This window comes from Drosophila albomicans, chromosome X (genome assembly GCF_009650485.2).
Source record: "Drosophila albomicans strain 15112-1751.03 chromosome X, ASM965048v2, whole genome shotgun sequence".
Classification (NCBI taxonomy): Eukaryota; Metazoa; Arthropoda; class Insecta; order Diptera; family Drosophilidae; genus Drosophila; species Drosophila albomicans.
Window position 1 is genome coordinate 21,682,465 of NC_047627.2, and position 22,818 is coordinate 21,705,282.

Consider the following 22,818-nt stretch of genomic DNA (forward strand, 5'->3'; position numbering starts at 1 on the left):
GCTCTCTATCGCTCTTGAGCGTCTGTCTCTCTATTTCTCCCACTCGCCAAGTCACTCTCAGTCTCTCTCTCTCTCTTTAAGCCAGTCTCAGCTCTCTCTCGCTCTCTTGAGCCGCTCTCCTTATTGCCATTAAAGTTGTAGCTGTTATTGTTGTTGTTGTTGTTGTCGATGTCGTTTCACGTTTATTTTGTACAATTTGTGTTGTATTTTTGCGCTCTGCGTAGGAAGCGACGAATGTTGGAGTTGGCGGTGGCGGCGGCGGTGGCGGTGGCAACGGCAGTGTCGTCGGCTTGGAGCCAACTTCGCTGCCGCCATACCAAGTGAAAGCGATGGAGACCATTTTCATCAAAGAGGTGCAAGCGAACGGACCGGCTCACTACGCAAACCTGCAGACGGGCGACCGGGTGCTAATGGTGAACAACACGCCGATCGCAGGCATCGCCTACAGCACCATTGTGTCAATGATCAAACAGACGCCAGCGGTGCTCACGCTGCACGTTGTGCCCAAGGAGTGCGATGTGCTGCAAATGGTAAGTCTAACAAGTGAGAAAGCTGCTGCGGTCAAGTGTGCTCTCGACTTCAAGATACCCGCTACCAATTCTCGAATGAAAGCAAAACAGTGCAAAAGCGGCTTGACCGTTGGACAAATAAACAAAAATATACACATACATATATACGAACAAATATGTAGTCTATACAATATTCAATGACATTAAAAAGTGAGAAAGCTGCAGTCGAGTGTGATTGAATGTCAAATACCCGTTACCAAATTCTTAAAAACAAGCAAAGCAGTGCGATACCGGTGTGTCGATTAAAAAATACCATCGAATATACTGAATTATACTACAAGCTGTATTTGACATTGTGCTCGACTGTGAAACACCCGCTACGCATTTCAGTTAAAAACAAAACAGTACAAAATCGGCTTGATCGTTAAAAATATAGTAAATTAATTACAATATTCCGACGAGTAGATTTTGGTATAACAATATACCATTTCGTTACAAAAACAAACTGCAGTGTGATTGTGTTAAAATACAAAAGCGGTTGAACTATTTTATAAGCCACAGACATGTACTTAAAATAAAATTTAGAAAAATACCGAAAATAATATATGATATACTATTAATGATGTGCTCACAATTACTTCTTCGATAACTTGAAAGTTTTTTCTGATCGCAACCAAAGCTTTTGGAATCCTGATGACTGCTGTTATTGTGTGTATCAAAAATTTTGTGTGTAGATTTCAAATTCTATCAAAACTAAAACCAACTTCGTGAAGTGTTCGTTCAAATAATAATATAATGATCGAAAAAGATATTTTCAATAAAAGAAAAAGCAGTGCAAAAGCGACTTGATTGTTGATAAAAGAAACAAAAAAAATATACCAACATATTCGGAATAATTGTGTACAACTAAAGTTTTAAATTATTTAAATCTACTTCGTATCATCGACATACACTCTTTTGTTTTGTTTCTTCAAAATGTTATTTATTATTTTCTTACGTTTTTTTTTATTTGTCTGTGTTGTAGCACTATACAAGCATTGCCCACACTCCGGAATCGAATCGTTTAACGATGTCCGCACAAGCGCCGCCGCCTCCTCAGTCTCAGCCTCAGACGCATTCACAGTCGCAATCGCTGGCTGCAGTTTCGCCAGCAATGTTGGCAAATGGCGCTGCAACCATTAAATCCACATTTCCACAGCAACAGTTGATCTCATATCCCGCTGTTGCCAACTCGTCGTCATCACCGGCGTCGTCCTCAGTATCGCCAGCAACGCCACAGCAGCAGCAGCATCAGCAGCAGCAGCATCAGCAGCAGCAACATGCGCCGCCTCTCCATGGCGGCAGTCGCTCTGGCAGCATCACTAGCAATGCCAGCGGCAGTGGCATCCCCGGCAATAATAGCTACCACAATCAACAACAGCAGCAGCAGCTGCAGCGTAATCAGGCAATCACCGGCAGCAGCGGCGGCGGCGGCGACTTTGGCGACATGGCCTATGGACTGCGCCAGCAGCAACTTTACCATCAGCATCAGCAACTGCTGTCCAGCAGCTTTATGCGGTAAGTTTGCATGTTTACTATTATTATTATTATAATTATTCAACTTACGTGGCCCAAAAGCCAAGTGTGGACAAGGACGGAGGAGGCGCCATCGTCACCGTCAGGGACGTCGCGCGTTGGTTTATCTTATCAGTTTGGCAGGTTGTGATGGCGTTTCTCTTTCGCCAAAACAGTGTTTATTGCAATTAGACAAGCCAGCGAGCGAGCGAGCAAATGTTGCCACTAGCCACAGTGGGGCAATGCTAATTTCCTAATCTCATTTTGACAAATTTGTTTCATTTATTTCAACTAATTTCAAAATGATTGCGGATAAAGTTTCTCGAAATTATAGGAATGAGGTTTTATAAGTTCAGAATCTCATTTTAATAAATACATTTCTTTATTTAAGCTAATTAACAAATGATTGCGTAAAAAGCTTCCTCAATTTTGATGGCAATTAGAAAATAATAATTATTTTCTTATCAACTTGATTTGATATTTCAAGAGACGCTGTTAAAACACTGTCAATCAAAACATATTTAATGTAAAAGGCTTTAAAATTGTTAACCAATATGTATTTTAGCACTTATTATATTAATGTACCAAATAGGTATATTTCAGTATTTTTTCGATATATATCAATATACTATATATATAATTCGGCTTACTTCAGTTTTTTAAAGCCATATTCGTACCAAATATAATATATTTTTTAACGTAAAAGGCTTAAAATTGTTAATAATATGTATTTTATTTTAGCACTCATATAAATATGCCAAATATGATATATTTCAGTTTTCTCATTTCAATATACATATATCAATATACCATGTATACAATTCGGTATACTTTAGTATTTTTTTATAGCCATATTCATATTTATGTATTTAGATGATTTATTTATCCCTTAAGCGAAAAACTCATTTCGATTATATACACTTTCAATGCATTCGATCCCACTGTGCAGCGTTTGATTTATGGTGGCGTCGAAAAACTGTCTACCTTGATGAGTATGAATGGTGTGTGGTGTGTATATTTTGGTGCTTTATTACACTTTTATGCAAGAAGCCAACAAATCAACAATTTGCTATTAATATTCAGCGTGAGTAGTGAACACAAATAATCATCGTCAGTGAAATAGAATTTGTTTGGGATCCCACAAGAAGAATTCTTCGAATCTCACAACTAAGATGTTAGCGAGTTAAAAATCCATTTTCTGCATTCGCTTGCAGTGAGCATACCTCATTTTCTTGACTCAATTAAATAGTCACAGGGTATAGCAATATTGCAAATAGACGAATGCGAACACACGACCGACCCCTACGCATTTTGTAGGCACTGAATTGCTCATTTCCAGCATGAGGTTTGTTTTTTGTGTTTGTCTTTTTGTTTTTTTGCATTTGTCATACTCATTTGGCACATTTCTCACCAGAAACTTTTCACTGTCATTAATTTTTACATTCTCCTGCAAAAGCATACAACAAACACTTGAGTACATATGTTTTCAATTTTTATGTATTTATGTGCACACAACACACACACAGACATACATATCTATGTAGGCGCAAGTTAATGATGATGAGTCCATAGTTGGACGGACACCGGCCTATAAAATTATAGAACATCAGCAGCAGCAACACAAGATAAATGTAGACACATACAGTCGTAGTAGTAGTAGTTGTCATTCTGGTGATTTCATCGTCATCATCAGCATCATAATATTTTATTTGTGCTCATTATTATGTTGAATGCAAAGTATTTGAACGTTTGCATTATACAGAATTTCAGATATTGACCTCTACAGATTTGAGATTCCTTTGTCAGGATACTCATCGAATACATTCAATTTGTACAAATTGAACTTTTTCTCAATTTTGCTACTTCAAATGTGACCAAAGAATACATTGAATTTAGTTGTTTATTTACGAATTTAATGGCTCTTAATTATAATTTTTATGTACCAAATGCTTGGCATGAAAAAGCCATCTTGCTGACAACATTGTTATCCAAAAACTAAATTAATGTTCAACTATGTTGAACAATATTTGATTATAATTTTCTGAACTATTAAGTGAAAGTATTATTCTGTGAACTTCTTGTCTACAACTTAGTTTTGCGTGTGTTTGAACTCATTTCGATCATTCTTCCATCTGACCATCAAATTTGGCATCTCCTGTGGGAATTGGGAATTGTCTTGACATCATTTGTTTGGTTGGGATGATCATTTGTCTGTCTGTGTGTGTGTGTGTGTGTTGACTTTACGACTGCGTCTCGATTTGGCAATGACGACGAATGCATTTATTCATATTTTTCGTGTTTTTAAAAACAAAAATAAACACATGCATAAAAATGCTTTTGGCCATTTGGGCGAACTTCCTCTTTTCTCTCTTTCTCTCTAGCTTTCGCTCTCATTCTGCTTACACACATTGTACATCGGGGCCAATAGACAATTCCCTCCAGAGAGAGCGAAACGATGACCCAGTCCAGTGGGTGCTGGATGGAAGACGATACTTTTGGCATATGTGCAGAATTGCAATTGAACTGTTGCAAGTACGCAATGCATAAAAAACGTGCATGTATAAAAAAAATAATCTTTTCTTTGCAATTACAATTTAACTGACTTTGCATATGCAGACGCACTTTGAATGAGAGCAATTAAGAAAGAAGCCGATAGCAACCTGTTTTCAATAAAAACTTTTCGGTATTCTAAATTAAATATGTCAAATTAATACATCGTAAAAATACTGAAATATATGTATATCGAATTATATATATTGATATATGATATGTTGTCAAAAAATTGTAATATAGCTAATTATATACCAAAAAAAAAAATACGGGAAAATACCGAATCTTGTATATGGTATATTGATATAGCAAATGCTTACAAAAATATTAATATTGTAGCTATTAGTATACCAAAAAATACTGAAATATACCGAATTTTTTTATGGTATATTGTTATAACAAGTATTGACAACAAATATTATTATATCGAGAAAAAATACTGAAATATACCATATTGCATATATTGGTATATTGATATACCAAGTAGCTCAATATATTGAGATTTCAAAAAAGTACTGAAATATACCGACGTTTATATTATATATGGCTGTTACACAAAAATGACTATATCGTCATAAAATTAGCATACTATACACTTCATCCCTATGGATTGTTATACCCGCTATTATAAAGATTGACAAAATAAGGCAGACAGCTAAAGCGAAAATTTTCAGAATATGCATTTTATCATGTGAAAGGAACTTTATGCAGATTTATATCACTTACATTTTAGGGTAATCACCAAATAATAATACCCTTTCACGCTACGATTATCGTGTCTAGAGAAATGAAGAAATTATAGAGTCAAGAGCTCTTTTTGAACTTCATCTCGCAGACGTTTTACTTGAATAGTTAACTGTTTGGCACGTGTTACGGATGCGTTGTGGTGTGTCAAACGTTATTCATTGTATTCATGTTGTACTTTTAGTTAATTATACATATTTTTGTTGTACTTTTTCATAAGCTATCGTTTCTAATTACGTGCCAGCTATATGGTAGCAAAAAAAAAAAAAAAAAGAAAAGAAAAAACTTTCGTGCTGTGGTGATAAGTGGCTAAGAAGTCAGTTGCCACCCACTCACTCACACATCGAAATACTCACGTAGTTGTGAGTGAATTTGAATTTTGTTGGCTTATTGAAATTGACTTTCTTTATGCAGCGTATTTATTTATTAAATCATTTTTGCTTTGTTGTATTGTTTTAAATTGTTTTGTGACCCATTAATGATGGCAAAAGAAGCAGAATAATAACAACAACAACAAGAGTATCGCGAAATGAATAAAATTCAAATCACATTTCGAATGTATTTCACTGTGTGTGTGTGTGTGTGTGTGTGTGTGTGTGTGTGTGTGTGTGTGTGTGTGTGTGTGTGTGTGTGTGTGTGTGTGTGTGTGTGTGTGTGTGTGTGTGTGTGTTGTCGCTTTGTGTGCCCAGCCAAACCATATTTCATACATATGGATGTGTGTGCAATCAATTATAATATGTGCGTATGTATTGTTGTGTTTATGCTAGCAACTTCCAACATAAACCTCAACATCAACGTCAACGTCACTGACTAATTTAGCAACAACAGCAAGAAGAACACTAAACCACAACAACAACAAAATGCAAAAAGCAAAAAACTGAAATCTCATGTGTGTTGTTGAGTGTAAATGGATAACAACAAAAGCAACAAACTGCACACGAATATTTGTTAATGCGCCATTGTTAAATGATTACGACAAAATTTAATTGAATTTTATACTACACACACATACGCACACACTTGCGCACACATGTAAGTCAGAAGTAAAATGAGACAAGAAAAAAAAAAATCAACCGCAGTGAATGGCATTTCAATTGAATTCGCCCTGTGTGTTGCACTCTCAACTCAACTCGATAGGGACAGGGAGAGGGAGAGGGACTGTTGTTGCTGCTACTGCCACGCCCACCGCATATCATCGCCCTTCGGGCTGATTGAGATCGGCGAGCCAGAGATTGAGATAATGATGCATAAGATGTGTTTTAGGCTGAACTCGCATGCGCGACACTTGAGCCAATTAGCATTTACTTTCGTTTAATGCGATGCTTATGATAACTACAGAGAGATACAGTATCTGCTAAAAGTATCTCTCTATACAGTAGTGACAGTTATTTTTATTTGAACAGCGAAAAGTTCGATTTATCTTTGTTTATTGACAAAGCATGTATTGATTATAAAAAACAAGTAAGAAAGCTACAGTCGAGTGCACTCGACTGTGAGATACCCGCTACCCATTTTGAATAAAAGAAATATATTTTGCGATAATTTTCTCAAAATATACCGAATATACTGCAAAAATACTAAAAATATACCAAATAGTATATTTGGTATATTGATATAGTACCGCATTCAAAATATACCATAGACGGCACAATATACCAGATTGTCATCTAAAGCAACTAAGACCCCTAGTAAGTAGGCGTGTTTGCCCATACAAAAGTATTTCTTTAATAACTTCGACAATTTTTATCTGATCGGAACCAAATTTTCAGGAATCATAACTACTATAGTAAATATTGTATATACCAAAATTCGCAACTCTAACTTTAAAATTACGCTTGTTATTCGATTTTTTTGATTTGCGGGGGCGGAAGTGGGCGTGGCAAAAATTTGAAACAAACTTGATCTGCGTGCAAACATAACAAATGCTGTCGAAAAAAAATTATAGCTCTATCTCTTATAGTCTCTGAGATCTAGGTGTTCATACGGACGGACGGACAGACACACAGACACACAGACACACAGACGGACAGACGGACATGGCTAGATCGTCTCGGCTGTTAAAGCTGATCAAGAATATATATACTTTATAGGGTCGGAGATGCCTCCTTCTACCTGTTACATACATTTCCTGCCGGCACAAAGTTATAATACCCTTCTACCCTATGGGTAGCGGGTATAAAAAAGCCATTTGCTAATATTCACATTATCGTTTAGCTTTATCACCCATCAACGATGGACGACCACACACAGAGAGCTCTCTAATGGCGATTAAAAAATTTCATATGCAGCACTTAGGCAATTATTTATCAGTTATTGTCTAATTTATGAACAATTTTTGTGCAAAGTGAAGTGAATTGATATACAGCTATAATATAGTATAGATTCATACTATAGTATAGTAACATTTAGTGTATTTTATAGTATAATATTGTAGTATATTTATATTTCTATGCAGATCTAGAGATGTAGAATTCAAATTGATGCAGTATTATAATAGGGTATATTTTAGTATATTTATATAGTATAATATAGTATGTATATTTATGTAGATCTATAGATATAAAAGTAGATATCAACTTGGTTATAGATACCCCAAAAGATGGCGTAATATTTGAGTCCTTTGCTGCTCGATTGACCTTTTTCTCTCTCTCTGTGTGTGTGTGTGTGTGTGTGCCTTCGATTTTGACTCATTTGATTGATGGATGATGACAATGGTTGATGGCAGCCATGCACAGTGGAACAAACACACCATATTCTGGCCAACAAACGTGTCAATTTGGATTTGTGGGAATGATGCATTTGCAACCACTGTGCAAATTCAAATTTTTCGTTGGACTTTGTCTGACAATTATACCCCCCAAAAAAGAAAAAGGCAAAACAGGGTGAGGAAGTGAGTGTTTGGTCAACTACGATGACTGATAGCGATATCGACTAGTGCTTGTCGTCTCCCTCACTCGTTCGTTCTCTCTCTTGCTCTCGCTCTTTCTGCCAATCGGGTAAACCTTGTGCTCCTGTTTACCCAATTGAATTTGTGAGTTTCATGTTGCCCACCACCTCCTCCTCCTGCTCCTCCTCTCTCCAGCTGCTTGGATATACTATAGCATATAGCATACATATGGTATCGTCTCTCTCACATGTGGATGTCGATGTCGATGTCGATATGGATGAATGTGGGCTGTGGTATCCTAATTCTAGCCCATCGTCGTCTCTTATTGCATACAATGAAATATTTTTTGCGCTATGTGCGCGTGGCACAATTGGTTATAAAAAAAATGAAAATGGAAAAAAAAATGTAGAATAAAGAAGCAGAAGAGAGCGCGTTGCGTCGCGTCAGTCGATGTTCGGTGGCTGGGTGGGTCGTCGGTGGCTTGGTGGGTTTTGCTTTTGCTTTTGCTTGTTCAACGATTGCCCACTCAATAGCTGGAGGCTCTTTTCAATTGGCGGCGGGGCCCTGCCTCGTTTCAGTCGCGAGCTTAATATGAATTTCATACATGCATACAAAGTGGATTTGCTGTTGTTGTTTGTTGTTGTTGTTGTTGCTGTTTTTTTTTTTTCATATATTTCAGTTTAGTAGCATGGACTTTGGTTTGTACTTTAGTTTAGTTGCTGATGGCGAGTGGAGCGCGTAGATTTCATTTCGCAGCCAGATACGAGATTCGCATACTGTAATCTGTAATCGGTAATCGTTAATCGGTAATCGTCTAATCTTTTTGTGATCAATGTGAGTTCTCGCCTTCTGTGTGTGTTTCCTATATTCATTTTGGTTTTTTTTTGTACTTCAAATTATCATTGATTAAGTGAGATCACAAAAAGTTAAAGTGTTTTCAATGAAAGATTAGCTCAGTTCTAAGATTTTTGAATGCAACACTAACAACAGCAACAAAACAATGCGCGATTGTTTCGGTTTTTTTTAGTTTATTATTTAGTTATCTCTCTCTCTCTTTTTTTCTTTTATTTTTTTATTTTTGAATGCGATTTGCGTTTTGGTGGGTTCGCTTCCGTTGCGGCGTATGGGTTGCCCAAACAATAAGCAGCTACGAAATCGATACCAAAACAGGCCAGCAAATAAATGCAATGCGAATTCCACACACAAATGAAGTTGCGAAGTGTGTCTGTGGACATAATGACAAACCGACAGTGCGAAGAAGGGCGGGAATTGAATATGCACATATATATATATACATATATATATAAATTTGTAGTGGTATACCCCTCCGTCCCCTCTTGGATGCAGCATATGAACTGTTGACAGCACAGGTTGGTTCATTGGTTGGGGCGTCTCTCGCTTTCTGTAGCTTTTTGTGGCTTATCAAATGTGTCAACATTATTATTTATGGCTTGTTAGAGTTGCAAAGAGGCGAAAGAGTTGGCAAAACGAACGCAAATCAGACAATAAGCAACACCAATTACCAATACACCAAGACACAACAATGCAACAGGCAGACATACTACAACTACAACAAGTAAGAAAGCTACAGTCGAGTTTTCTCGACTTTGGGATACCCGCTGCCCATTCTTAATGAAAGCAACACGGGGCGGTGTTATTTTAAAATATAGTAAATATAATGTAATGATATTAAAAATAAACTAAAGGTTATATTTGGTATATTTATATAGTACTATATTAAAAATATACCACATAGTACTCAAATATACCAGCTCTGCTAAAAGTCTGCTATAATTTAATACTCAATGGTATATTTAGCATGTAGTGTTATATTAATATATCGAATATTGAAGTCGGTGCAAAATATACCAATTCTGTTGAAAATCTGGTATATTTTAGTAATTTATTTATATATTTTGTATGTTTTGTATTAATATACCAAATATAGCCTTCGGTATATTTCAAACTGAGACCCATATTACATTTCTTCTAAAATGCTTTTTCATATACATAGATCTATATACAAACAAACATATATCGTCTCGTCTGGTGACTCTGATCAAGAATATATATTCTTTATAGTGTTGGAGATGCCTCCTTCTGCCTTCACAAAGTTATAATACCCTTCTACTCTTTGGGTAGCGGGTATAACTAGCAGACAATAAAGCGCGAAATTCCACACCTACACATACTGAGAGATGCAGATACAAAAGTATGTGACTGTGTGTATTGTATAGATACAGTTCATCTATTTGGCTCTGACTTTATTGATAAGCTACACACACACACATACACTTGCATGCCGAACAACAACAACAACAATAACAAATCAGCACAATAGAGTAGCGTCGATTCGATTCGCGTCGTGTGTAGATGGATCACTTGTGTCAATGGGGTTGTTTTTTTCCTCTTTTTGCCCCCTATTTTTTCTGTATTTTTGTATTTTGTTGTGTACAAAGCTTATGCAAAGATAACGAGTAACAGTACTTGGGGATATATATTTATGCATTTGCAGCTGTATCTCATATTTCGCCCCCTCCATTTGCATATTTACTTGCCACTCTCAGTTGATTATTAATTCATTCCAGATCACTTGTGCTCACTTTCACTATACACATGATATACGTAGAAAAGTACTTGCAATGCAGTTTTCACCTGACCTTAATGGTCATTTCAATTTTCGCTTAACCTTCCTACGTGTTTTTATCAAATATCCTTCTTCATGGTCAATGTCAATTACTTGGCACATTACATGCATTACTTTAGATAATTGCTTGGTCAACATGTCGAATACGCAACAAGTTTTGTGCCACAGCCACAGCTACAGCTACAGCAAACTCTGTCCGGAAAGTTTGATTTATTAAAAGCATTCGGGCAAGAACGCCACGCAGCTTCCACCTGCTGCCACTCACAATAATGGTTGTTCACGGTTGAGCGTCAGCGTTTTATTTGCTGACCTTTAACATCGCGCAGCCAATTAAAATGGCTGCCCCGTTGCATCCTTCTTCCTGTTGTTGTTTGCCTGCCACTATATATACTAGATCTATCTTTCCAATCGCCTGTCAGTTGTAAGCGCACTATAAATTTGCAATGCAATTTGCTTCTAAATAATTAATGATTATATCATTGCATTTACTCTTCAATGAGAAAGATAAGTTTTTTCATTCAAATTATGAATCATATTTCCATGTTATAACTGATAATAAATCTTAACTCTGTTTTTTAATTGCTGGCGTGTTAAAGTAAACGAAGCAAATGCAAATTTGCAATCATCTCTCTCAGCGTTAATCTCATTTCTTGAGAACTATCGCTGGCATCTTCTTAGATAAGCATTTGATATTCAATGTCAGTCACGCTTTGTGTGTGTGTGTGTGTGTGTGTGTTTAGAGTATTGTGTAGTCGGTGGTAGCAGATTCTAACTTTTGCTGGCATTTGCACTTAGTGTGCATCTGTGCAAAGTGAAATAGGAAGCCGAGGTAAACTAATTATTGCTCACAGATTCCTTGAATGCTGCCAGGACACAACTTGATGCTTTGACTTAATGCTGCAACCAATCTAATTTGCGACTCCGATCAAGTGCTGAGTGCACTTTGGTCTTTGTGGTTGTCAGCACACACAAACACACACACTTATCTAAATGGAGCATGTCATGGTCATGGTTAGGAGGAGGGGGAGTGGGAGTGGGAGGGAACCGCGGTTCACATCGCGATTGCCATTTGGCTGCCAACTGTTGACCTGTTTTGTTTTCTGCCTCCTTTTCCCTCTCCAAAAAAAAATGATATGATGTTATTTATAGACGAGGCCAAAGAAGGCACCTGCGTCTCCCGTGGCACGAGGCGACGACATAAAGATCTCGCATTCACATTCGATCTATTGCTGCATTCGTGATGTGGCAACACATCGAAATTCTTAAGCAAATACATTCATAAATAAACAAACAACACACCAGCGAACACACACACACACACACACCAACACAATTCTCAAATGCAAATACACATAACATATATACTATATACTCATATACTCATTGTAGCAAATGGGTTTTCGACCCTCGGAAGGGACGCAAGACAAGGGAAGGCAAGGCGGCTTCGCACTTTGTTGTTTGGCCAAAATTGCGCAGCTTACGCGTATTTGGCAACACAACTGAGCAACTCATCAACAACTCAGCAACTCAGCAACTGGGCAACTGTCATCGTGACCAGCGTAATCAATCAGCTGACTGCGTCAAATCCGATTCATTCACGTCCAAAACATTGATGTCGTCTCTATCATCGTCATCGCTTGTGGCACGCGCCAAAGTAGCTTAGTTCCAGCGACCTTATTCCCTATGGCGATCAGGTGCCAACGCTTTCATATAAAAATGCGCTGAAGTGATTCGTCGATAGCTCTGTGCTTCACCCACACAACAAGTTGAGCATTAAAGTTGAATTTATGCAGCTTTTGGTTGACAATATGGTATATTTCTATGGTATATGCTGTTATACCAAATATAGGTTTTGGTATTTTTGGGCACTTCTATGATATATCTGAAATGTAAAATTATATCGTTATACCAAATATAGATTTTGGTATATTTTAGTATTTTTGGTATATTTTAGTATTTTTTCGGAATACCAATTTAGTATATTTCAACAAGAATACCGCTGTAGCATTGTTTTACTTTTATTAGAAGTGATTTGTCGTTAACTCTTTGCTACACCTTCACAAAAAAGTTGAGCAAAAAAGCTATATTCGAAAAGTTATACTTCTGCTGCTTTTTTGGCTGACAATCTGGTATATATCTGTGGTATTATCCGCATTAAAGTTATAGAATATTATCGTATGTGGCGTTTGCATATTTTATCCTTAATTGGTTTACTACTTATGAAGTGCAAAGATTGTGAATCACACTTAAAGGTGTTATACGAGAGTAAGGCCTTTTGTTTAAGTTTCCATAAATTTTTGTACACTTCCATAAAGCAAAAAATATGAAATGAATAAACTAAACTCAAATTTACTTTACACTTTTGTAAAACTATAAATATTTCAAAGGACGGAAACTTAAATGGTTGTTGGCTCTATTTAAAGCAAGGTTTCCTAGTTTCGAATTTTTCACCCACCCATATTATATAAAGAACTTTTGGCCTTGCTCCACATATCCTTTGTCCTTATTTCGTTTATCGTGTTGTTCTAATGTTGTATGTTATTTTGTTGTTGTTCGTTGCAGTCCCAATCAGCCGCCAAATCTAACAGTATTAGCAAGCGCAACCGCGACCACGCCCACCACACGCCAGCCCAAATCGGCAGCGGCCCTGAGCCAAGCACTGTATGCAGTGAATGCAAGCGGCGGTTGCGGTGTCGGTGGCGGTGGCGACAATAGCGACCTGATGATACGACTGCGCGAGTCGATCAAACAGAAGGAGGAGTTTCTTAAATCGCCGCTGCCCTCCGGTGTGTTGTCCGCCTCTGGATCTGTATCCTCCAACGGCAACGCATCGCAGTCATCGCCGCAGCAGCATCAACACCACCAGCAGCAGCAGCTGACCCAACATTTTTTCCCCCCGCACACACCACCGGGAACAGGTGGCGGAGGACAACGGGTGCGCCATCAAGTGTTGCTTAAGCAGCAGCAACAGCAACACCAACAGCAGCAACAAGTTGTCCTCGGGTGCGATATGTATAACAGTTATGCGGGCAGCAAGCTGGTGGCACGCCCCTTGGGCGCTGTGCCGTCCCAGCAGCGTCAGGTGGCAGTCAACGTGGCCAGCAACAACAATGCGGCGGCCAAATACGCCAAGGAGCTGGACTATTTCGAGACACTTCAGGAGACGGGCGTAACCAATAAAGTGTAAGTGCAGCACGATTTCAATTGAGATCTCAATTTATGCAATTCCCTCTCGCATTTCAGATTCGAGAGCAAACTGGTCTCGCACATGTCCAAGGGCTTTGATCCGTTCAAGCCGCTGTCAATCAACACAAACGCCGTCGCCTCCGAATCGACCAGCAGCAGCAGCAGCATTGGCCCAGCGGGCAAAAAGCAAAGTGTCCTCTACGAGTCACTGCAACAGCATCCGCTGCATCAAATGCAGGCCAAATATCAGCAGCAGAGCTCCAGCAGCCACAGCCACAGCAGCAGCACTGTCGATGGACAGACCAGCAGTCGCATGGAGCTGCACAAGGCAACACTTGCGAATGCCACCATCGACACCACACCGAGCAGTAAGTGTGACATCGGAACAAACTCCTTCCCATTTTTCACATTGCTAACTTCCTTTTCCTTTTGGCTTACAGAGTATAGCGAAGTGGTGGGGCATTCACAAAGCATCAGCAGTTCCTCGCACACTGTGGCTACATTAGCGGACATTGCCGAGAGCAGCGGTGAGTGTTTTCCATCTGCAGGAGAATATTAACTGTCTGATCAGAAGTTTATCTGAAAATAGTAGTTTACGTTACTTGGATTTTCTTCACAATAGTCAAAGATATCATTTCATATAATTTGAAAGTCATTCTATCAGGAATACAACCAAAAACTCGCTTAGCGGCAGCAATTTCACTTAGCAGTCACACTTCAATTAAGCTAAATACGCTAAATTAGAAAACATTCAACTTTATTGTAAAGCCTGTAAATATACAACCATTTCGATTAGCAGCAGCAAATGCACTTAGCAGCCACACTGCATTTAATATAAAAAACACTTTACGGCATATTTGCCTCATTTAATGGGCTAACATTGAAGAATGCTGTCTTTGCTTCTGTTAGAATTTTACTTAACAGCTGTTAGGTTTTGTCTCTGAATTACAGTTAAGTGAGATGTACTTTTATTAGAAAATTTGCATTATTAGTGATTTAAAAGTTTGAACGAAAATGTTAATCGTAGACAAGTCTTCAATTCTTATCAGCTTAAACTGCATATTTAATTTTTAGAAGTCTCTTCATTTCCCTCTGCTGGTTGTCGAACTTGAGGCAATCTGAAAATAAATGAAATTGTTTATTGAAGTTCGCATTACCCATCGAGTGCTCTATTGTATTTATTTATTTTATTTCTAAAATCGAAATGAGCTCAAGTAACAATTGCAAAAGTTATCGATTGTTCGCTATTGAATGATTTTCTTTACTTCTTCGAACTTTACCAGCAGGTGAAGTGTTTTATTTTATTATCAATTTTGCATTTTAGTGGCAACTCGAAATTGTTAGTTTCCATTTACAACTTCCATTTATTATTTTTAATAAATTCTAAATGCCGTGCATAGCATATTAGTCATAAGAATAATAATAAAAAATGACTAATAAATCTAAACAATATTTTGTTGCAGCCGCTGCCATTGTGGACACAACAATCGGAGCTGGCACCGTTGTGCGACGTTACAAACCACTGGCGTCCAGTTCCTTTGACGAGGGCAAACCAATGCGACGCATCTCGTATCTGCGTGCCACCAACAACGAGACCGAATACCATGCGGAGACATCAGCATCAGCAGCTGCGGACAGCGTAGCGCCAGCGAGTGCCGCCGTTGCTGCTGTTGCAGCGGCAGCTGCTGCAGCCGCCGCCGTTGTTGAGCCGCACAAGACGAAAGCGCTGGTCGAGGAGCATCCGGATCCCACGTACGATGTCATCGGCGGCACTGGCGGTGGCCATGAGTTCATTGAAACGCCCAATGGATTGGAGGATGTGCGTCTGTCCACGCATCATAGCAGTCGACGTGCCTCCATGAACAGCGACATGCGTAGCAGGTGAGTGGCGAGCTCTTAGCATTGGGATGTAACACACGGAAGAAGGCATCTCCAACCCTATGAAGGATATAAATTCTTGATCAGTATTAACAGCCGAGGCGATGTACCCATGTCCATCTGTCTTCATTGATTGAAAATAGTTTAGAAGTTATTTAATTGTGACTGTGTAGGGGGGCGTCTTCAGATAAATAAACAACACTTGGACTTTCGAATTATTAGAACTTGTAACTTTACAATTACTTTTATTGCACTTGAAAATATACACTTGTTGTGCAGGTCAGCGAAGTAGAACATATGTTGTAGGAAAAAGCACTAAAAGAGGGCAGGGTGACCAACGTGAGGATAAACTAGATCAGTGTGACTGCGCGTGTGACAAGGTCACACGCACAGTATACTAGCTTTGTCACTATCGATATCAATTGATCGCGACCACACTGTCAGCTGTTTTGAGTGGTCACACCTGCCATCATCTGGCATCGACATCCTCCCCCCCTTGCAATGAGTTGCAAACGGATTTATTGTCCACATGGACCGGACAGAATCCAACTCAATGTGGAATTCTGGGCCGTTGGCAAACCGTTGGTGCTCGGCAGGAGGCCAGGTTGAATGATGTGAGGATACACATCAGTGCCGAGCACCAGGGAGGTGAAGTCGTTTGGAGAATCGAGAAGAGGCCATGAATCCCTTGGGGTAATCGCATTCGTAGAACAGCAACTGGAACTGATGCGTAAAGCTGGCCACGAATTGCAATCTTTGGAAGGTGGCCAAGTACTTCTTCCACCAAATGAATTCTTGGTACTCGGGTCCCATGGCAGCAATCATGTAGTAGAAGTACACCTCAATGTGTACGAGCGAGTTGAGGCCCATCCACACGGAGAAGGGCATGCAACATGGAACGAAATAAGAACAAATGATTATTTCAGTAGCTTCTTTACATTGTCACATGGAACAGTATACAGTATAGGACGGCACAGGACGACGAATAGAGAAACGAAGTAGGTTATTCGTCTTTGTGTCGGTGCCTATCTGGTTTGAATGAATGATGTGGCAGATACAAATTAGGAGTGGTGACGGGCTTCCGGAATGGAAGAGTCACCCGAGATCTGCCACATCTGCTGCGTGAAGTTGTGTTTTCGCAGCTAACCAGCTTCGACGGAATATCCTCCGCCTCCCAAACTTTGGAGTTTAGTCTGTCGAGTTGATCGTCTGCTTGGATAGCGACTCTTGTCGAAAACGCAGAGACAGTTGTCGACACATTCTGGGAGACGGGGCCGGTGAGAATCCAACCAAACACGGTTTGTTGGCCAAGGAGTGAGCCACAAATGTTTGGCCGGGAACCGCTCAGGATGACTGACGGAAGGATATCCGCGCCAATTAAGATGTCAATCTGAGCACTTTTGTAGAAGTTTGGATCTGCCAGTTCAATCGCTGGTAGATCCTTTAGGAAGCCTTTCGGCACACGGAATGATGGCACCTTGTCTGCCAGTTGTGGAATAACGAACGCTGAGGTCTCGATATGGAGCCTCGGCTTCGTTGGACAACCAATGCTGAAGTTGCATAACTTCTGCGGTTGGGCCGCAATTGCATGATTCAGCCCAGATACTTGGGCTTGAACGGATTGGAAATGGCAACTTTATGCGCTGGAATAAACGCTCAGAAATGAAAGTCGCTTCGGACCCTGAGTCGATTAGTGCTCGTGCGGTGTATGTAGCACCTAGATGGGATACATTGACTACCGCCGTGCCGAGAAGGATGTTCTGAGCGTTAATGGCAAAGTAATTTTGCACATTTGTTGCCGATTGATTCGGAGTGGACTGTATGTTGGGAAGTGTGGATGGAGTGGAAGAGGAAGAGGCACCATTGTGGGCACTGTCGCCCCGATGGAGAAGAGTGTGGTGCCGCCCCTTGCATGTCAAGCAATTGTGCGCACTCGTACACTCTCGGAGTTGGTGACCTCTTGCGAAACAGTTTAAACAGAGACTTTTCTGTTTGATGTAGCTCATCCGATCATTGACCGACATTTCAAGGAAGCTTGGACAAACCCGGACAGGGTGATTCTCTTTTGAGCACAAGTCACACGATTTGCCTCTCTGAGTGACTCGGGCCTTGAAAGAGTTAATTCGCTTTGAATTCTGCTGTGGACGGGATGGTCCAGCGGTAGAGTTCTGCGAGGTTTTTTGCGTCACGTCCTCAACAGCCTCGAGCGTACGATAACGCTCGTTGAGGAATGTGCTCATGTCCTGCCATGCGGGAATCTTGGTCTTGTCCACCAATGATTGCTCCCATAGTGAGAGTGTAAGTTTGGGGAGCTTGGATGAGCAAAGAAAGACCAGGATACAGTCGGCGAAAGGACTAGAGACTGAAATGTCTGAGTGGTCAAGAGCGGTCAAGCACCGCTGAATTGTGCCATGCAGCTCCTTAATCGCTGCTCCAGACTCTTGCGAAACCGTGGACAGGTTGAAGAGAATTTTTAACTGGCTCGTTATTAACAAGCGCTTATTTTCGAATCGCTCGCAGAGAGCACTCCAAGCCAACGCGAAACCATCGTTCGTCAGCGGAAATTTGGCTACGATCTCATTGGCCTCATCTGCGGTTTTTGAATTGAGATGGAATAGTTTCTCAACCGGAGTCAACCTCGGATTGTTGACGTAGATGGCCGTGAAGAGATCACGGAAGGTCGGCCACCGCAAGTAATCCCCACGGAATACTTCGATGTCGACTGGAGGGAGCCGGCAGCCACTGGAGTACACAGGAGGAGCGGATGCTTCACTCCTGGTTGATTCGGAAACTTGTGTAATTTGCCCCTTTACATGGGCGAGACACCGCTCATACACTGCATAGCAGTGGTCATATTTCGCCTCCATGGCCTGTATGCCTTCGTTGTCGCCGTCTCGATGCAGTGCACCAGCGCACGTGGCATAAGCGGTCTCTACACTGTCCCAGAGGGCTTGCAGGCGGTCACGACGGATCTCGTACGTGTGTACATTGTCGTCTTCGGCTGCAGGCCCTCTGACCCGACTCTCAAAGTGCACCAGTCTGTCAGAGATGGCGATGAAGTTGCTGAGAGCCATCGCACGGGTGTTGCTAAGTTTAGCCTGGACGGATCGTGTAGTTGCTGAAGAAGCAGACGGCGACGGACGATCAACTTTGACTCGGAGTTGAGCGGCAGGAGTGGCGGATTTGGATCCCGAAGGAGCGGGCGAAGCGGACGACAGGCGACGAGCTGTGGTCGGAAGCTTTAATGAAAGTTTAGAGTCCTTTTCACTCTTTTGGCTTTTGGACATACTACGCTTCGGCAGCCGAGAGCAAGCACAAAAAATGGAAAGGAACTTCGGCTATCACAGGATAGTGAACAAAGCCGACACAACTATATACGGAGTGTATATGGAATATATACGGAGTGTATATGTGTGTAAGTGTCGTATATGGAAGTGTTCGTGTATGTATGTGTGTCGTATGTGGATGTATATGTGTCGTGTGTATATGTGTATATATATATGTATATATATATATATATATATATATATATATATATATATGGAGTGTAGTGGATCTACGCGCGTTTGTTTTTAATAGAGTGCAACTTCCTTGTTATTTAGAGTAAAATAACACGAAGAGGTTGCATACACTGGAGTGTGTCAAAAGCAGACAAACGCGACACGACAGAAATGTAACAAAGTACATACAACAGCGGCCAAATAGGAAAATATAAGCGAACTCTTTTAAACTGTATAGATACTTACACATACATATACATATAAGGATATATATATATATATACTGTGCAAAGTATACACAAAGTAGAAAAGATTGCGGAAAGAAAGCCGGTAGAACGCTTATGTACATATATATATGCTGTGTCACATATATATAATGTACAAGGAAAAAGAATATGGCGCGAACACGACACTTGCACAAAATGTATGGAGAATATATGAAAGCGTATTACTTATCTTGAAAAAAAAACCAATGCTATTGCTGGGGTCGAGCGAATCCAATCATATATCCGGCTCGAAGGACCAAAATGTGTAGGGGGGCGTCTTCAGATAAATAAACAACACTTGGACTTTCGAATTATTAGAACTTGTAACTTTACAATTACTTTTATTGCACTTGAAAATATACACTTGTTGTGCAGGTCAGCGAAGTAGAACATATGTTGTAGGAAAAAGCACTAAAAGAGGGCAGGGTGACCAACGTGAGGATAAACTAGATCAGTGTGACTGCGCGTGTGACAAGGTCACACGCACAGTATACTAGCTTTGTCACTATCGATATCAATTGATCGCGACCACACTGTCAGCTGTTTTGAGTGGTCACACCTGCCATCATCTGGCATCGACAGTGACCAGATAATGTTTCTTCACTGATTTCAAATAATTTAGGACTCACTTCACACATATGACTATAAGATGTGTACAATTCTTTTAAGTGAATATATTCACTGTAGCGAAAATCTCTTTAAGTTCACTATTAAGGTCACTTTAATTAGCAAAAAGATAGTCTCTATTAAACTAACTTCTAAGTCGTTGCAAGTAAAATTCGATTTTGAGTCTTGTATTGCGTTCGTTTAGTTTAACCACGTAATTTAATGTTGTTTGCAAGTTTTTAATGATATTAACTCTTGCATTTACTTTGTGCGCAGCATTCACATTGATGCCGAGCTGAATGGCAAATATGTGCCCAACGAACTGGAGGCCTTCGAGACGGAAATTGAAATCAAGTCGTCTTGCATCAATGGCAAGGTAGGTTGCAGCAGTATATCTCCTACTACATATGTGATGTACTTCATTTGGTATGTATTTTCGTTACAGCGCATGTCGGAGTATCGTTCGTGGCGCCAGGTGAAACTGGTTATCGAAGGAGATTTGCTGCGCATTTACTCTGGACGCCATGCCAAGTCGGAGCACAATGTAAGTACCCCAACCAATTGCACATAAAACAGATTCTCACTCTACTCTTTTCGTTAACAGGTGATAGAACTTGATATTAGAAATTTTAAATTCTATGACGAGTCATTGGACAAGAAGAAGTACTTGATACGCATGCAATCGAAGCCAAGTGCCAGCGGCGCTCATTTGGCCACATTGGGCAACGAACTGAATTTGGACGATGCCCACGACAAGCTGACATCGTCGGGCAGCAGCAGCGCCGCCGAACCGCAAACGCCGGCGGCAACAACAGCGACAGCACCATCTTGTGGTCCCTACACCGAAATACTGTTCAAGACCAAGAGCAGCAATGAGATGAAGCGTCTCTTTGGCCTGTTGCAGTGGAAGGACAGCCTCAACTACGATGATAACGTAAGCTTGAAATTTCATGCTTGTTTACTACAATTTACTACAACTTTGCCCCCCCTTCAAAACTTCAAAACAGGAGCAACAGCTGGCGGGTAAACAGTTGGCGGAGCCACAGAAAACAGCTGCCACTTCCAGCTATTTGGATGATGTCGCCGGCGCTGCAGATAGCTCACCATTGAGCTCGCACTCAGGTGGCGGCTTGGTGGAGGGACCCGTGGCTGCCTCGATCGCAGCGGCTGCCACAACTGGCGATTCCATATCGCCGGTGATGAAATTGCGCAAACCCTCATCGCACAAGAATGTGCCGGATAAGGATTTGGGTTCGCCCAAATCAAAGAACTGGAAGGATTTACTCTTTCGACGCGGCGGCAGCGGTGGCGGTGGCGTCTCTCACGGCGATTTGTCATCCTCTGCCTCGGGTTGTGCCAACAAAACGGGCGGCTCCATTGGTTTACCGTTGCGTGCCTGTCCCATGTCCAAAACGAATGCATATGTGCCGCATTTGGTGGAGGTGTGCACCAATATTGTGGAGACCAAGGGCCTTAGTGTGGTGGGCATTTATCGCATTCCCGGCAACAAGGCGGCCATCTCGGAGCTGTCCGAGCTGGTCAACATGAAGGACTTTCAATTCGATAGTTGCGCCACCGACGATCGCTGGGAGGATGTGAATGTGGTCAGCAGTCTGCTGAAGCTGTTCATTCGCAGCCTGCCGGATGCGCTGATGCCGGCCAGTTTCTACATCAATTTCATTGAGGCGGACAAGAAGACGGGCCTGGAGCGCATTGTGCTGCTGAAGGAGATTGTGGAATCGCTGCCGCGACATCCATACGAGACGATGAAACATCTGATCAAGCATCTGTGTCGCGTCAGCGACAATTGCGAGGTGAATCGCATGGAGCCAAAGAATCTGGCCATCATATTTGGCCCATCCATAATACGCACACCGAACGATACGCTGGAGACGGCGGTCAAAGACATGAAGCATCAGTGTCGCATTGTCGAGCTGCTCGTCACGCAGGTGAGTGTGTGGAGAGAAGACCTGTTTATACTTCACTTAAGAGTGGAAGAGAAATGTAGGTAACAGGTAGAAGCAGGCATCCCTGACCCTATAAAGTATAAATATTCTTGATCAGCGTCAACAGCTGAGACGATATAACCATGTCCGTCCGTCCGTCCGAATGAACACCTAGATCCCATAGACTTGTTTCCAGGCAGATCAACTTTGTTTCAAATTTTTTGCACACCCACTTCTGCCTCCGAAAATTTTAAAAATTTGAATAACATGTGAAATTTTGAAGCACGATTTTTGAGAAATGCAGTAATAACTGCAGAATTTATGATTCTTTAAAGTTTGGTAGCGATCAGATAAAAATAAATAATAAAAATAATTTAAAAAGTTTTTTAAGAAATACTTTTATATGTGGATAAAACGCTTACTTATTACGGATCCTAGTTTCTTAGGCTAACAATCTGGTATATTTTAGTAATCTATATATACCAAATATAACCTTTGGTATATTTTAGGTTGTTTGTGGTATATCGCACCAATTTTGCTCATAC

The 22,818-nt window shown here is 40.6% G+C and overlaps 1 protein-coding gene across 3 annotated transcripts in view; it reads left to right on the forward strand.

The window, feature by feature from the left end:
* Positions 1 to 22,818, forward strand: part of LOC117578294 (serine-rich adhesin for platelets) — a 49,259-nt gene that overhangs the window by 21,962 nt on the left and 4,479 nt on the right. For all 3 annotated transcript variants that reach the window (XM_034263734.2, XM_034263733.2, XM_034263735.2), the window contains exons 4-13: positions 225 to 530; positions 1,534 to 2,066; positions 13,454 to 14,074; positions 14,135 to 14,445; positions 14,518 to 14,604; positions 15,541 to 15,958; positions 20,604 to 20,703; positions 20,773 to 20,871; positions 20,932 to 21,261; positions 21,335 to 22,276. In XM_034263734.2, coding sequence (XP_034119625.1) covers positions 225 to 530; positions 1,534 to 2,066; positions 13,454 to 14,074; positions 14,135 to 14,445; positions 14,518 to 14,604; positions 15,541 to 15,958; positions 20,604 to 20,703; positions 20,773 to 20,871; positions 20,932 to 21,261; positions 21,335 to 22,276 — 3,747 coding nt within the window. The remainder of the gene's footprint in view (positions 1 to 224; positions 531 to 1,533; positions 2,067 to 13,453; positions 14,075 to 14,134; positions 14,446 to 14,517; positions 14,605 to 15,540; positions 15,959 to 20,603; positions 20,704 to 20,772; positions 20,872 to 20,931; positions 21,262 to 21,334; positions 22,277 to 22,818) is intronic.